The 14,209-nt window shown below is 45.9% G+C and overlaps 5 protein-coding genes across 6 annotated transcripts; 2 read left to right on the top strand and 3 right to left on the bottom strand.

Annotated features, from left to right (window-relative positions):
• Nucleotides 1–16: 16 nt before the first annotated feature.
• On the bottom strand, nt 17–2,076 carry c21h8orf33 (chromosome 21 C8orf33 homolog). Its single transcript, XM_037464188.2, has 5 exons — nt 1,490–2,076; nt 820–1,283; nt 654–744; nt 405–551; nt 17–303 (listed from the first exon to the last, which is right to left on the bottom strand). The coding sequence occupies exons 1-5, from the start codon at nt 1,515–1,517 to the stop codon at nt 104–106; spliced, it is 930 nt and encodes a 309-aa protein (XP_037320085.2). The 5' UTR covers nt 1,518–2,076; the 3' UTR covers nt 17–103.
• Nucleotides 2,077–2,263: 187 nt separating this feature from the next.
• On the top strand, nt 2,264–4,100 carry h3f3d (H3 histone, family 3D). Of its 2 annotated transcripts, none has more exons than XM_037464190.2 (4): nt 2,264–2,406; nt 3,158–3,299; nt 3,430–3,583; nt 3,680–4,100. In XM_037464190.2, exons 2-4 carry the CDS (start codon nt 3,172–3,174, stop codon nt 3,806–3,808), a joined length of 411 nt encoding a protein of 136 aa, XP_037320087.1. In that variant the 5' UTR covers nt 2,264–2,406; nt 3,158–3,171; the 3' UTR covers nt 3,809–4,100. The 2 variants fall into 2 exon arrangements, with proteins under 2 accessions (XP_037320087.1, XP_037320088.1); XM_037464191.2 differs by having other exon boundaries at nt 2,294–2,406; nt 3,141–3,299.
• A 248-nt stretch (nt 4,101–4,348) lies between these two features.
• LOC119213131 (ubiquinol-cytochrome-c reductase complex assembly factor 4) lies at nt 4,349–5,589 on the bottom strand. Its single transcript, XM_037464192.2, has 2 exons — nt 5,390–5,589; nt 4,349–4,682 (listed from the first exon to the last, which is right to left on the bottom strand). Exons 1-2 carry the CDS (start codon nt 5,479–5,481, stop codon nt 4,364–4,366), a joined length of 411 nt encoding a protein of 136 aa, XP_037320089.1. The 5' UTR covers nt 5,482–5,589; the 3' UTR covers nt 4,349–4,363.
• A 723-nt stretch (nt 5,590–6,312) lies between these two features.
• Nucleotides 6,313–14,209, top strand: LOC119213171 (uncharacterized protein C7orf50). Its single transcript, XM_037464263.2, has 6 exons — nt 6,313–6,442; nt 6,768–6,902; nt 6,997–7,080; nt 12,416–12,597; nt 12,909–12,990; nt 13,464–14,209. The coding sequence occupies exons 2-6, from the start codon at nt 6,783–6,785 to the stop codon at nt 13,641–13,643; spliced, it is 648 nt and encodes a 215-aa protein (XP_037320160.1). The 5' UTR covers nt 6,313–6,442; nt 6,768–6,782; the 3' UTR covers nt 13,644–14,209.
• On the bottom strand, nt 7,357–8,715 carry LOC119213166 (G-protein coupled estrogen receptor 1-like). Its single transcript, XM_037464258.2, has one exon. It carries the CDS (start codon nt 8,425–8,427, stop codon nt 7,357–7,359), a length of 1,071 nt encoding a protein of 356 aa, XP_037320155.2. The 5' UTR covers nt 8,428–8,715.

Raw genomic sequence — 14,209 nt, 5'->3', positions numbered from 1 at the left:
AGCATAAAAAGCATGCAAAAATACAAAAATCCCTTTATTGAGATTGTTGTTACAAGTAGTCAGCAATTTAAAAGCAAATATTTTGAGTGGCTACAGGGCTGGATCACAGAAAGTTGAAGTGGAAGGCCTCCTTTGACGAAGTAAAGACAAAAGCTGAGGTCTCCTCCTTTGCATTCAGGTCTGTGTCCTGCACGTCATCCAGCTTCTCCCCTGCGCCGGGTGCCTGCTTGACCTCAGCCCTCCGGTGGAATAATGGTTTCTTTGGAGATTTTGAAACAACTTTTACCTGAGCGGATGCAATTTCTGTTGAAAATGGAGAAATCTTTTTCCATTAACAGAACTTTGACCTCACTTAAAGATGTCTTTAACCATTGTATTTATTTGTACTGCTACAATCCACTTACCACTCTGTATGAGCTTGTGCTGCCTGCTCTTCTCCTCGTCCATTTTCTTCCTGTAATCCCCGGTCATGGCTCTCATCACCTGCCTCTTCTTGGCCAGGGGAGCTTTTGAGCTTCGTAGAGTCTTCAGGGCGCGGGAGGCTTCCTCTTCTGCGGAAGAGAGAAGGCGGTATGACCACGCGTGCTGTGTATAATAATAGTGTGCACCGCATGTTCTGGTCAGGGGTCACTGATGGGGTAAACGCCCCATACTCTGTTTAGGTGCAATCTTCTGGGTCCCCAGGGAACATTCCAGCTGCTCGATGCACCAGTCCAGCTGTCTGTTCAGCTGCTCCTCAGCACTCTGAAGCACAAATCGAGTGATCAACTTCAACGTGGATTCAACGATTCATTAAAAGAAAAATAACTCGATACTGACCAGCTCTGGGTCCCCGCCGCCTTGACCCCCCTCAGCTGAAGTTGGCGTCTGCTGTGCCTCTGCGTCGGAGAGGTTGTTCCTTCCAGATTTCTTCTTCTTCTTCTTCTTTGCTTTTGATTGCAGTGAAGGCTCAGGTGGGGGGTTAGCCCCCTGCGGGGGGGAAGGCTTCGCCTCTCGGACGTGCCGCTGGCTGCTCAGAGAGGAGATGTCTCGGGCATCCGTCGTCTCCATGTTTTCCACCGGAGGAATTTGAAAGTCGAAGGCAAAATCAGAGCCGGGTCCCGTTAGGGATATGAGGCTGGCTGTGGTTTGGCACCCGCCGGGTGATGGAGATGTTTTCTCTTGAAGAGCTGGGGAACTTTCAGGGAGGAAGTTAAATCTAAAAGTGTCGTCACTGCAAGTCCAGGTGAGCTTCTCAGCTCTGCCTTCACCAGGACCGCAGATGTTTGACTTTGGTTCAATATCTGTAGAAGGAACATACGCACACCAATACATGAATACCTTAACCAACATAATCCAACGTTGTTGAAAGCATTTTATGATTTGGTAAATTTAAATTCAAATCAAACATTAAGATTATACGTTTTTTTCCCTAAAAGGCGCGCACACATGCACACAGTGTGGCTCGTGGGGAGTATATCAAGCTGCTGTTAAGTAAGATTTGATGTACCTATAAACAGCAGCTCTTCCGCTGCCATAATATCACTTCCAGATGTTCAGGTGAACGGCATCTGTTGGGCTGAAGTGTTCAGCTCGACGCTTCGGGAAAACAGACTCGCTCAGAGGCGTCAGACAATATCTGTATAAACATATATTTTCTGTTCGTTATTGTCGCGCTCAGAAAGGCTTACCAGCGGTGTCACGTGATAATGAGTCCGTGCGGGGATAACTCCCCGCCGACTGTCGTTCCGCCTAGTGGTGTTCCCTCGGGCCAGTTCGGTATCACAATCAAGTTAAGGCACCATTTTTAACGATTTAACTTTTGCAGCATAAAAACAACAAAATAAAAAACGACGGTGATCTGGGGGTAAGAACATATAGGAATCTAGTGAACACCATATTTGTTGAAAAAAGCGTAATCAAATGGGTGTTGATGGCTGTCTGCGTTGTGTCATTTCGCAGCTGGATCTTCCTCGTCGAAATTGGCACAAAGGATCAGATTGTTTGTGTGTTACCAATGTACCGAATGACATGAAAAAAAACAGACCGATCCATCAAGGCCCTTTCACCATTTTCTCTTTTTTATTACTGTAAGAGATCGATCAAGCCTAAAGCTGAAACAAACATCCACTCCTGAATTTTACGCATTATCAAGAATCAGTTTCCGGTTGATCAATGAATGAAACAACATTTTGAAAATGCTTCACTCCATGAGCATTCTCCTAAATGCAGTGATTGTCCTTTCCCCCTCCACCAATCACAGTCCGTCAGGGATTTGAGTTTGGACCAATCCTGCTGGTTCGGGGGCGGGATTTCAGAGCGACGCGCCTTAGTGACTATAAATACCAGCTCTTGCGCTCTCCTCTCAGTGTAGAAGACTGACGTGACAACCGCTCCAGCGATTTAACCGGAAAACAAACACACAAGGTAACTTGAGAACCAACTTAGTTGCCACTTTCTACGTTTATTTTTGTTTGCCGTCGAACGATATACGTTTGTTTTCCCGGCCGTTGTAAGCGTTGAAAAACGGCTGGACTGGCGGTTATCGCGCCATAGCTAAAACGGTCTGGCTACTGTATATCGTTGGCTAACCTTGCATATGAGATGCTAAGTTTTATAAAGACTTTTCGTTAAACCCGTGCTATTAAAAGCTTAAAGTAAAGCGTAAAGCTTTACTTTACTTCAATGGTGTGCCAGTTCTCAATATTGTTGTTAAACTGCCGGCAGTGATAGCTAGCTGGCGCCATTTTGCAACGGTCGATGTTAGCTTAGCTTTTAAATCTCGCCAACGAAGGCAAAGAAACGTGTGTTTGTCCTGTGCCTTAATGGTGGCCCCGCTTCAGACGGGTCTTTATTGTTTCCTTCGAAACCATCGGTGTAACGGGAGAGGGGCTTCTATATCGGCCAAGTGTCTCCTTCAAAGCGACCTGCCTCTATCAACATGCTTTCTGTTGTACGGTCAACACCGAGAATTAACGTTAAGGAATTCTGAAGGTAGTTTACGTGTATTCCTTTCGACAATTATTTTATAATCGCGTGACCACGGAGGAATAGCTGAATAGTGGATATGGCGGTAAAGTTGTTGTTGTTGGTTTTAAAAGATGTTAACGTTGGTTTATTTTACACCCCTTTTTGAAATGGATATTTTTTTTTTTTTTTAGTTTGTTTTTCCCCCAAGACTGCAGGCGAAATATGGCTCGTACCAAGCAGACCGCTCGTAAATCCACCGGAGGAAAGGCGCCTAGGAAGCAGCTGGCCACCAAGGCTGCAAGGAAAAGCGCGCCATCCACTGGTGGAGTGAAGAAGCCCCACAGATACAGGTGACCATACACATGTTGACATGAGCAGCCTGAAGTAGCAAGGCTGCCTCGGGCAACAATTAATGAAATGTACAAAAAACATGGTGGGGATTTAGGGGGTCCTAATGTATTTCATCCCGTGTTGTCGTAGGCCCGGTACTGTTGCTCTGCGTGAGATCCGTCGTTATCAGAAGTCCACTGAGCTGCTCATCAGGAAGCTGCCTTTCCAACGACTTGTGAGGGAAATCGCTCAAGATTTCAAGACGGATCTGCGTTTCCAAAGTGCAGCTATTGGTGCTCTGCAGGTGAGATTGCACTTTCTGATTTCTAATTCCCTTTTTTACACTTGGAGGCACTCCTCGATTAAGGAATCTCTTTGCTTCTTTTTTTTCTCCATGTAGGAAGCCAGTGAGGCATACTTGGTTGGACTGTTTGAAGACACCAATCTGTGCGCTATTCACGCAAAGAGGGTTACCATCATGCCAAAGGACATTCAGCTGGCCAGGCGAATTCGAGGAGAGCGTGCATAAATGATTGGTTTTTATTGTTTTAGTGGGGAGGGGGGGGTGTTTTGTAAATCTTGGAAATATTACCAGCATGTGTACCCTCTAATCTGTCCTGTGTAGGTATGTTTCACTTTTTGTACTTCATTTTATCTTTTACTTTCTCTGACCATTTGCTGTAGAGTACTGCTTATTTGAAAAACAAGTTTCCCCACTGCCTTTTCTCAGGTTCCCAAAATTATTCTAGAAACTGGTACCATTTCATCCTGTGCATGTTGAGATTTCTTTCTGTGCTGTAAATAAACTTTCCGCTACCTCACATTAGTGACTAAGTGTGTAATTAAACATTTTTAGTTACTGTACATCAAAGCTTGACTTTGTGGGTTCAAATTCCATGGGAGAATTCTAGTGAATTACCTGCACTATAAATGGCCAAATTCTATTCGAGGTCCAATCCAGGTGTTTACGTTTTTAATGTAAAACAAATTACATCATATTTCACGACATTGGACGGCATCACTGCTGCACTGTCATTGGGTAAAGAAACGCTAGATACGTCACAATAAATCTGTTTACTAAATTTTATTTATCTTGAGGTTTGTCCTCATCAGAAAGTAAGCCAGGTAGACGCTCAAAAAGGTGCTTCTCCAGCTCTGCATCAATGTCCGTCTGGGTTCTCAGTGCACACCACAGCAGGAAGCCGGTGAGAACCAGGCTGATGGGGAGAACTTTCCACCAGGGCCGCTCGTACTGGCTCCCCATAGAGCGCTCGACTTTCCAGATCCGGTGACTGGCCTTACTGGTGGAGAACTTGATGGGTTCATTGTTTGCCTCCTTATCTCCATCTTTGGACTCGGCCGGCGTCTGGGAGCTCAGCGATAGGAGACGCTCGCAGTTCACTCTAAAAAATATATATATTGAAGTAAAACATTCAATAGAAGCACTTTAAAAAAATAAACTGGGCTACAAGAAATGAAGTGTCTGATGTACAGGGGAAACTACTCAAATTAAAATAGCTCCATTAACACAAAACTGAGTAACTTATGATCTTTAACCTACTGGGGTATCAGAAGAAATCAAACGATGACGTAATATGTCCCATAGCGGGTCACAATTGTTCAGTGTCGTTCTAGCTGATGTGAATTTAGGCCATTCTGAAAAGAACCACGCGATTTTCTGGTGCTTCAGTCCTCCAGGGGAGCAAGTTCTAGTCAGCAGCTAATCATTTTCGGACCAAACCCAATCACTTAATGTTTTCTAACCCCACAGGAGTTGTATGTGATTAAATTACATTACAGGTCACATTGAGTTGTGAGGCGTTCAGTTTCTTCGGTAAAAAAAAACCCATTGGGCGTTACGTTATAACATGTGTGTGTTCACATCAAATAGTGAGACTGTTGAGGTGAGGACTTTTAAGACACGCATATCACGTGGGACCTTATTCGTATTACTGTTGCGTTACGTCTAAATGCTGCGGAAGACAGACAGCTACTAAACGACTGCAGCGAGCGCTGCCAGAAATGATACCACCGGTGATTCAGTGCTGAACGGAACCGACTTGTGTCATTGAACCAGCGTGGTTTCTACGGACTCACTAACGTCACTCACCGGGATATCGGAGCGGTCCTATGAACCAAAACCGCTCGACCGAGAGAAGCGCGCATCAGACCGGCGAACACTCGTCCCGCGGGTGAAGACATCTGGGCCGACTGGTCATCTTAGGGCACGCGCCGGTAAATTGACTCGACCGGAGGGGGTTTTCATACAAAACGCACCCGGCTGAGGTCACGTAACACAATGCGGTGCAACCTCGAAGTCCTTCCGGTGTGGCCGTTGAACTCCGACGAGGACAGTTCCGCTAAGAGTGTTTTGGATCTATAATCACTCCACATTATTTATCTGTTCCATACGATTATTGTTATTACGACTATATTATACTTCTGTTGTTAACATGTGAGTATTGAACTTGTCAGAACAATGTTTGAATGATATCATGTCGTTTTGCTGTATTTATTACACTTACATTCACTTTTATTTTATTTTTTATCTTATTGCTGCACTATGTTGTCATTATTGTACTGTCTTCTGTCATGCACCAACCGCCAAGACAATTTCCATGTATGTCTAACATATAATGGCAATAATATTTTCCTGATTCCTGATATACTATGTATGTGAAATTGTTTTCCAGCAAAAGCCGTGAATAAAGTACATTTAAAATCTCGTTTTGGCTTGAGATTACATTACATTACATGTCATTTACCTGACACTTTTATTCAAAGCAAATTACAATAAGTGCATTTACACCATAGAGATACACGATCACATTATACCCTTTACATACTTAATTTAATTCATACAAATCACAGTTTTCTTCTTTGTGTTTTACTTTTGCGTTGTGTTAGTTCCTGTCTCTGCTTAAACAGAGTGTACATACTACTAGCCATTCCTGAGCGAAACACGTAGTACAATAACATGTGTGATAATATAAATACCACAGATACTGAGGGCTACTGAAGCGGTCGTTTCTGTCAACCAATCACAGAGCCAGAAATGATATCCGTCCAATCACGATACATCTACGCAAACAAGACTTCCGGGTTGAGTTCACATGCTCGATTTGTGCTTTTCAGATCTCCACACGTTGTCTTCGCAGTTCAAGTAAGTATAAATGTGTTTTTAGTCATAATGGTATTCAGTTCATTGTAGCTCCATGCTTGAGTTTCATCGGAAACATCATATGTATGTGTTTGCGTAGAAAAGTAAGAAGCTCAAGACGGTATTTGGCTTGTTTACATGTGTTGAGTGTTCATATTCAGATGCGGTTGAGGTCAAAACGCTCTCCTAGTTCTTTTATTTTTATTAAATGTTATATGTTCAAATTAAGTCACACTCACTGAGCCGTACTGCCAGTCTCTTTATTACTACCAATATAAAATAAAGTTACGCCTTCCTGTTAATTACATGCTTATGTTTTTGTTTGAAGGAAAATAAATAAATCATGACCAAAGACAAATCTTCGATAAATCCTACTAAAAGGAAGAAATTGACTTCAAATGTCACGGTTCATGCGGAAGAAACAACGGACACCAAAGTAAAAAAGAAAAAGATGGACATTGAGGTCAGTAGCACGCTGCATGTTTTACTTCTTCCGGTGTCACAAAATTCAATTTATTAAAAATGAATAAGGCGCGTTTATTGTTTATTTAATCCAGGAGGCTCCAGAACAGATTCCTGATGCGACAATAAAAACCAGCGACAAAAAACGGAAGAAAAAAAAGAAGGCAAAGCAAACTGAGGTAAGTGTGGTAGCTGTTTGCAGTCCTGAGGAACCTGAGGATTTCTTTGGTTTCATACAGAAAAAAATCATCACGTGTACAAACCCAGTGCTGGCTTCCGAAATGTCAAGTGATTCAAGGCAAAGTCGTCTTTTAAAAACAATGTCAAAATTCCCAATAAATTCTGTGCACAAATCATAAATTACGGAATCAGCACAAGCGTTCCCACTGCAGCTGGCGTTTAGGTTTTCCATTAATGACGTATTTACACCGACGGCACAGAAACGACGTCGTACCTCATCCGTTTGAGGAAGGGTCGTGGGGCGTTAAATGCGTGGCGTAGCTTGGCCTGTTGCATTTCGCATGGCCACCCGTGTTTGCAACTGGTGCAGAGAAGGATTTTCCCGAGGCCGACCTGTGCTGCTTGGTCCACCGGGTCCTCAGTTTCTCCTGAAAAGTCTCCCCAAGGAAGCTGTAGATGAGCGGGTTCAGGCAACTGTTGGAGAAGGCCGCCAGCCTGACGGCGTGGCCTGTCAGGGGGTAGTCCTGCCACACGCTGGCGCGGTACGTGTCGCCGCTTAGGAGGTGGAAACTCACAAACACGTTCTCCGGGAGCCAGCAGAGGAAGAAGACCACCACGGCCGCCGAGATCATCCGCAGGGCCTTCTGCCTGCCGGGCAGGCCTTCTCGCCCCCTCTGGCTCCGCTGGAGCACGCGCGCTATTCTGAAGTAGCACACGCCCAGGACGCAGAAAGGCAGCACGAAGCCCAGCATGACCTCCAGCCACTGAATCTGGGTGACGTCGGCGAAGCAGAAGTGGAGCTCTCCGACGTGCTGCCTCTGCGCCGCGACGAAGGGCAGCACGGTGAGCAGGGACGAGCACACCCAGATGATGCAGCAGCTGAGGCGCGCGTGCGGCATCCGGCGCCCGATCGAGCCCGTCAGGGCCACGAAGCGGTCGATGCTCATCCACGTCAAGAAGAAGACGCTGCTGTACATGTTGACCTGCTGGAAGAGCTTCATCAAGGTGCAGAGGCCGGGCTTGTTGTAGTAGCCCTGCCTCAGGTTGAACACCTCGATCAGGGAGTCGCCCACGAGGAAGAGGTCTGCCGCCGCCAGGTTCACAAAGTAGACGTCCGGGGATGTCAAGTGGCCCTTGTGGCTCAGGTTGACCACTAGGATCAGGAGGTTCCCGAGGAAGCCGACCGGGAACAGGAAGATGATGTACATGCTGGAGAGGAAGAGGCTGACAATATAAACCTGGCCAGCGTCCGGGGTCGCCTGCAATAAATTTGAGACCACGGCCTTCGTTTCGTTTATCTGATCGGTGACGACTAAGTGGTCCACGCACATGGTGGTCGTGTCCATATTAACCTCAATCGGGCTCTACTGGGGCCCCTATTCCACGGCTTCAGCCCAGTTGAGACTGCTGGCATCTGTGTTTTCCTCTTGGCTGCGTAGAGATGATCGCTCTTTGAACTAGACGGGGAGCAGAACGGCAGTAGGTTGAGCGGGATTTCAGCTTCTCTAGAGTGGGATAAACTCTTGACTGAATACACTTTTAGTGTGAGACCGAATCATCTCTTTACCGTATCAAAGAATTACAGTAAAACAATCTAATATGAGTTAATTTTCATTATTGGACAATTCAGGATTAATTCATATTTCTTGTCTTAAAGTACATGTAATCCATAAAGTCACACACAATGTCATTCAAGGTCAGCGTACAAGATAACTTGCAGTACTGAATAGTTAATCATTGTCATAGCTTTGTTGTTGCTTCTGTTAAAGTGCAGTATTTCAGAGAAATAATGTCAGAGTGAATATTGAGGAAGAGGCTGTAAAGTGAACATTCTAGTTCCTCGTCTGTTTTTTAAGTGAAAATCACAATAGTGGTTCCGTCTGCTAGTCTCGCAGCGATGAACCTCGGCGTCGCTCGCTCCATCGGAGCTGCAGACGACGGTCGATGGTCCCGTTTTCCTTCCCCTTCATATAAATAATACAGAAATGGCTGCAAAGGCTTAAACAAATCTTCCCAACTGTTGTGCTACAGTTGCTTCAGTGAAAGTGCTGATGGTATTAATGCTACATTTAACAGATACGTGAAGTCGAATAGAAGGCAAGAGTCGGGCAGCGTTGATTTGAATTACATTGTGATTTCATATAAAAACGTACCTGAGCTTCCTTGCGCTGCATTGTGCAGTCGTCGTGCTCCTTGTCCTCATGGGGGTGACTTTGAAAGCAAGTGTCCCATCAAGTCCGTAGAAGTGTTGTGGTCCCACCCAGCACACAGAGCCCAGCCAACACAACACAGTGCAGGCACAAGCCTCTATTTAGGGTTTTAGAAATAAATCGCATCGTAACAATGAAGGTTCCTTAGGATTTTTTTTTTTTTATGGCATACATTATGGTCTAATAATTGTGTTATAGCAAACAGTTGCTAGTTTGCTCACACTGACGTTATGTCTGATTTGTAGAATGTTAAAATATATAAATATGGGAGTCTGGGAACTTTAAGCAAAGTCAGACCAACAGTTTATTTACTCAAAACAACCTGGAGAACCGTCCCACTTCTTTTCTTTAGACTACATCAAAATAAAAGTGAGCTTTTGTTGCAGTTTGCAGGAAGCAGTTTGAGATTAGACAATTTCCCTTTTAGAATGTATTTAACGACTTTCTGACATCCCTATAAAGACTCGTATATTTGGATATTTTAAGTGTTGTTGCTGTGATTTCACACTGACTTTTCCTGTTGGTTCCCGGCTTTGTGCGACATGTGATCCATGTCGGTCAGGTATTCCTAGAACTGGTGTCCATTAGTGCCGCAAAGGAGTAGGAAAGCGTATCCTGTGTCTGCCTTGTTTTGGGGATTTTTAACAGCTTTCGAAACAATTGCCTGAAAGATATTGACACTTTTAGACTGACTTTTCCTTGATGAAATGTTTCCTATGTGTCCTCCTGGAATGTGCTCACTTTTAGGGCTGCAACTAGCGATTATTTTTAAAAATTGTTTCATCGGTCGTTTTTTTTTTTTTTTCAATGAATCGGATAAAAAAACAGCATTAAAAGCTTTAATGTCTAACCCTTTATTCTAAAACTTTATTCAAAAATACAGGTAGCTCCTGGAACATCATAATAAATCTGTCTGTTTTGCAAAGGAGGTTTGTGAGCAGGAGGGTAAAGAATCACAGACTACTGACCGCAAAGTCTTTTTAATTTGAATCAATTTTAGTACAATTGTTTAAAATGCATAACATTTGTTTTTTGAGGAAAAAAATGACTGGCACTAAAAAAAAGCAAATGCATGCGTTTAAAAACATTTAAGTAAAAAAAAAAAAACTTAAGTAAATCTTAGAACATTTCCAAAGTTGTGCTCTCCTCATCGTCTTCATCCTCCTACGCCTCGTAGTCCTGCAGCGTGTCTGTGATCTCGATGTGCGGCGCGATGATGTTTCTGTGCGGTTGTGCGCCCCCCGGCCCCCGCCAGCAGTCCCTTAGCCGCCTGACGGCCCCCCGGAGGCCCTCCCGACACGGCCGGTGCACCAGCAGCACCAGCAGCAGGCTGGCGCCGCTCCCCGAGAACAGCACCAGCTCGGCCACGGCGAGGAAGGCCCGTTCCCGCGGCCGCGCCGGGCCGGGTGGTCGCGCTCCCCTCACCAGCGCCACGCCGTAGAAGAGCTGGCAGAAAAACGCCACCAGGGCGACCGCCAGGTACACGGGGCCCTCCTCGGAGCCGGAGAGGAAGCGCCCTTTGGTCTTCCACTGCCGGACGCAGCCGCCCATCAGGAGGCCCGCCTGGCAGGCGAAGGGGATCAGGGAGGCCAGGCACAGCCTGGCGGCCGCGTAGGACGGCCCGGCCTCGACTGGGTCCGCGGAGCACCGGCCCACCCCCTGCAGATGACCGGCGGTGCCGCGGAGCCCGGCCAGCAGCAGAGCGCCCAGCACAGAGGTCAGGATCACCAGAGCCGCGGAGACCCGAGGCTTCCCCAGCAGGGCGTGCGTCGGGGGGCCCAGCGTCAGGACGTAAGCCATGAGCCCCAAGAGCGACAGGCTGCACAGGGACGCCGCGTTGACGGCGAAGGAGAGGGCGGCGCAGCCCACGCCGGTGGTGCGCAGGTACTGCGGCCGGTGGGCCACCGCGTGCAGAGAGAGGAGCAGGAGCAGCAGCTGGAGGACGCAGAAGGCCCAGAGGAGGCGGTCGAGCCACGCCGGCGGGCTGTGGGTCCGGTGGGTCTGGGTGAAGGTGTAGAGCAGGAAGCAGCCTGCGACGAAGCCCAGGCCCGCTAAGAAACTGTAGATGTAGTTTGCCCTGGAGACGATGTCATTGGCAGCGATCTCGTCAGGGAAAGTGGAGTTGACGGCGTCGGGGCGGTTGGAAAATGGATCCGTGGTGCCGTTGGCTGCGAAGACCAGGTCAACCTGGAGTTGAAATCATTATTACGAAATTTTAATAATCAAATAGTGCCAAATAAGTTTAGCAAAAACCGATGTTTTTAAAAAAAATCTGCCTACAACCACATTGGCCCCGTTGGCCCCTCGTTGTCCTCCCCCCTCCGTGGACTCGTAAAAACACATGTTTCCACTTACCATTTTTTCTTCTTCTGTCACCCAGTCGTCTTCTGTTCTGTATCCGACGCTGCTGATGGGCTCTGTGCTCGGTGCGTGGACACGGATGCTCACTGTGAAGCGGTTGTGGTTATTTTCTTACCCCGCCAGCATACCTACAGAATGACTTTGTGGCCATGTGATCAAATCTTTTCCTCCCCCTCCCCCTTTTTTGTTTTTTTTCATCACTGTGCAGCCTGAGGTCTGTTAAATCGGAGCATACTGGGTCCCTTGTTTAACTTCCCGTGAGGGGAAAATAGTGAGTTTAAATAAGCAGAATCTTCTGCAGACAGATGGGTTTTTTACCTTCTTAATTTTACTGAATCTAAATCACTCCATGCGATCGGCAGATGGTTGTTTTTATGGGGGGGGGGGGGGGGTTTAAGCGTGAAAGCTGTTGTGAGTGCTGGAAATGCAAAGCCGAGCGGATGTTGAACACCACAGTAAACTCTTGTCAGTCTCTGCTGACCTGAAGCTACAGGAAACATCGACGCCCTGAGCTGCAACGCTACAGGAAGTGCTGCGAGCTTTCACATGTGTTCACGCTGTGGAACAAAAAAAGGTCACATTTATTTCCCTTATTGTATTTTTACCTAGAAAACAGTAAAACATCTTGGAAAATGGCAAAAAATCTCTGATTGGCCCAAAAGTTGAATGAATCTTCTAAATCACATTTCAACAAGTTTTTTTTAGGAATGTTGTTGTCCGTTGGTGTGAATAACTCCCATGAGCCTTTGCTATGGTCTGACAGACGCACGCTGTGGAGGGAGAAGAGGACTTGAGCCTTGAGGAGAAACGGGTCCTGGAGAGGAAGATGAAGAAGATCCTCAAAAAGGAGGAGAAGAAGAGGCTCAAAGCTGAGGGGGAGACGGAACCGAAAGCTGAAGCCGCCGGATCCATCGCTCCTCAGCAGGCCTTGGACTACCTCACCTGGTAGGAGACGCGCCGTGTGAGGACAGGGGGCATCGCTTGGTGAATAAGGAGCCTCTTCAGCCATGATATCAATACAGCACATTTTAACCCTCCTAAATGCCACCAATCAGGAAAACCTAAATTATGTAATTATTCAGTACGGCACCCAAAACACGTGACTGTTGAGAAAGAGTTAACAGACGGGAGAGATGCAAAGTTGCGTCGTAGGAAGCGCATGATGTGGTTGTGAGATTCACAGTTTTGTGTGAAACTAAAACAGTGTGTAGTAACGCAGACGTTTCTGGTAATTCGGCTGGTGGTTTTCTCTGCAGCTGGGCTGAGACGCGTACCGAGTGGAGGTTTCAGAAGACCAGGCAGACGTGGTTACTGCAGCACATCTTTGACTTTGAACAGGTAAAATTCAGCCGTGTGGTGGTGGTGATGATGATGATGATGGGGGGGGGGGGGGGGGTTCACAGTAGGCGGCTGTGTTGATCTCAGAGCGATGGCTTGCCGTGGGATTTTTTTTTTTTTATTTCTTGTTACAGCCTCTTTCTAATCTTTCTAACGTAAAATGACATGTTTTTGAGAATGCAATTGTTTCTTTTCGCATTATTCCAATGTAGCAGGTTTTCATGCAAACAACGTTTAATCTACAAAAGTTTCATTTCAGTAATACATTTAGCGGTAATGAACTTTTTGAACTGCTCAGAAAATACATTTCAAGTTATTGTATTGTGCCACCTTTTTATAGAACGATATTCTTTTAAAGACCAATAAACTAACTTCTTTACCACTAGTAATTATTATTAGATAATATTATTCATGTAAATACTGACAACAGGATTCAAACGACACAATCATACAAAATATACTCGTTGCCTCAGATTCCAGATGAGAAGTTCTCCGTGCTGCTCCAGTACCTGGAGGGTCTTCGTGGAGGTTCTAAAGACCTCACCATCCAGAAGGCCCTGGCCCTGGTTGAAGAGTCGGGACAAGCGCCAGAGGACAAAGACGTCCAGCAGAGGGCGGACCGAGCGAGACAAGTCATCCAGCTGCTCTCCTGAACCCACCCGCCTCAGACAACGATATGAAGCCCACTACAACAAAGTGTGAAACCAGTTTGTTGATCCCCTTGGTGTCAAGAAAGGATTAAACATGTTTTATATGTCGCTTTTTGACTGGCCTTTTAGGTGGAGGATGGCTTCTGATTAAATTACCAGTGTTGCATCCTTAATTTCCATGTGTGCCATGGTTTAATTATCTATTTCATGCACACATCGTTGCCTCGCAGTCATAAGAATTGTTTCAAAACTTGCATGTAACCTTTTACAAGTTATTTACTTTTGTGTCATATAAATGTAGGATTATGAGGAGACGTCTATGCAGCAGAGAGCTCAGTGTGCTGCAGTAAAAAGTTTCAGGAATGTGTGTTGTCAAAACAAGTTTGCGCACGTCGTGGCTCATCATTTGTAGTCACTGATCAGAATAACTTCACCCACAAGCATGCTGAACCGTGCCCGACGTGAGTGTCTCCTACCCAGTAACCCCAAATACAGTCACAACATTTTCCATTGTAAAGTCCATAAGTAAACCTGACGAGACGTAAATAAATTTCAGACTGACAAAGTTG

Source organism: Pungitius pungitius, chromosome 21, assembly GCF_949316345.1.
Source record: "Pungitius pungitius chromosome 21, fPunPun2.1, whole genome shotgun sequence".
Classification (NCBI taxonomy): Eukaryota; Metazoa; Chordata; class Actinopteri; order Perciformes; family Gasterosteidae; genus Pungitius; species Pungitius pungitius.
Note: the sequence above shows the minus strand (reverse complement) of the source record. Positions and strands in the feature narration are given on the sequence as shown.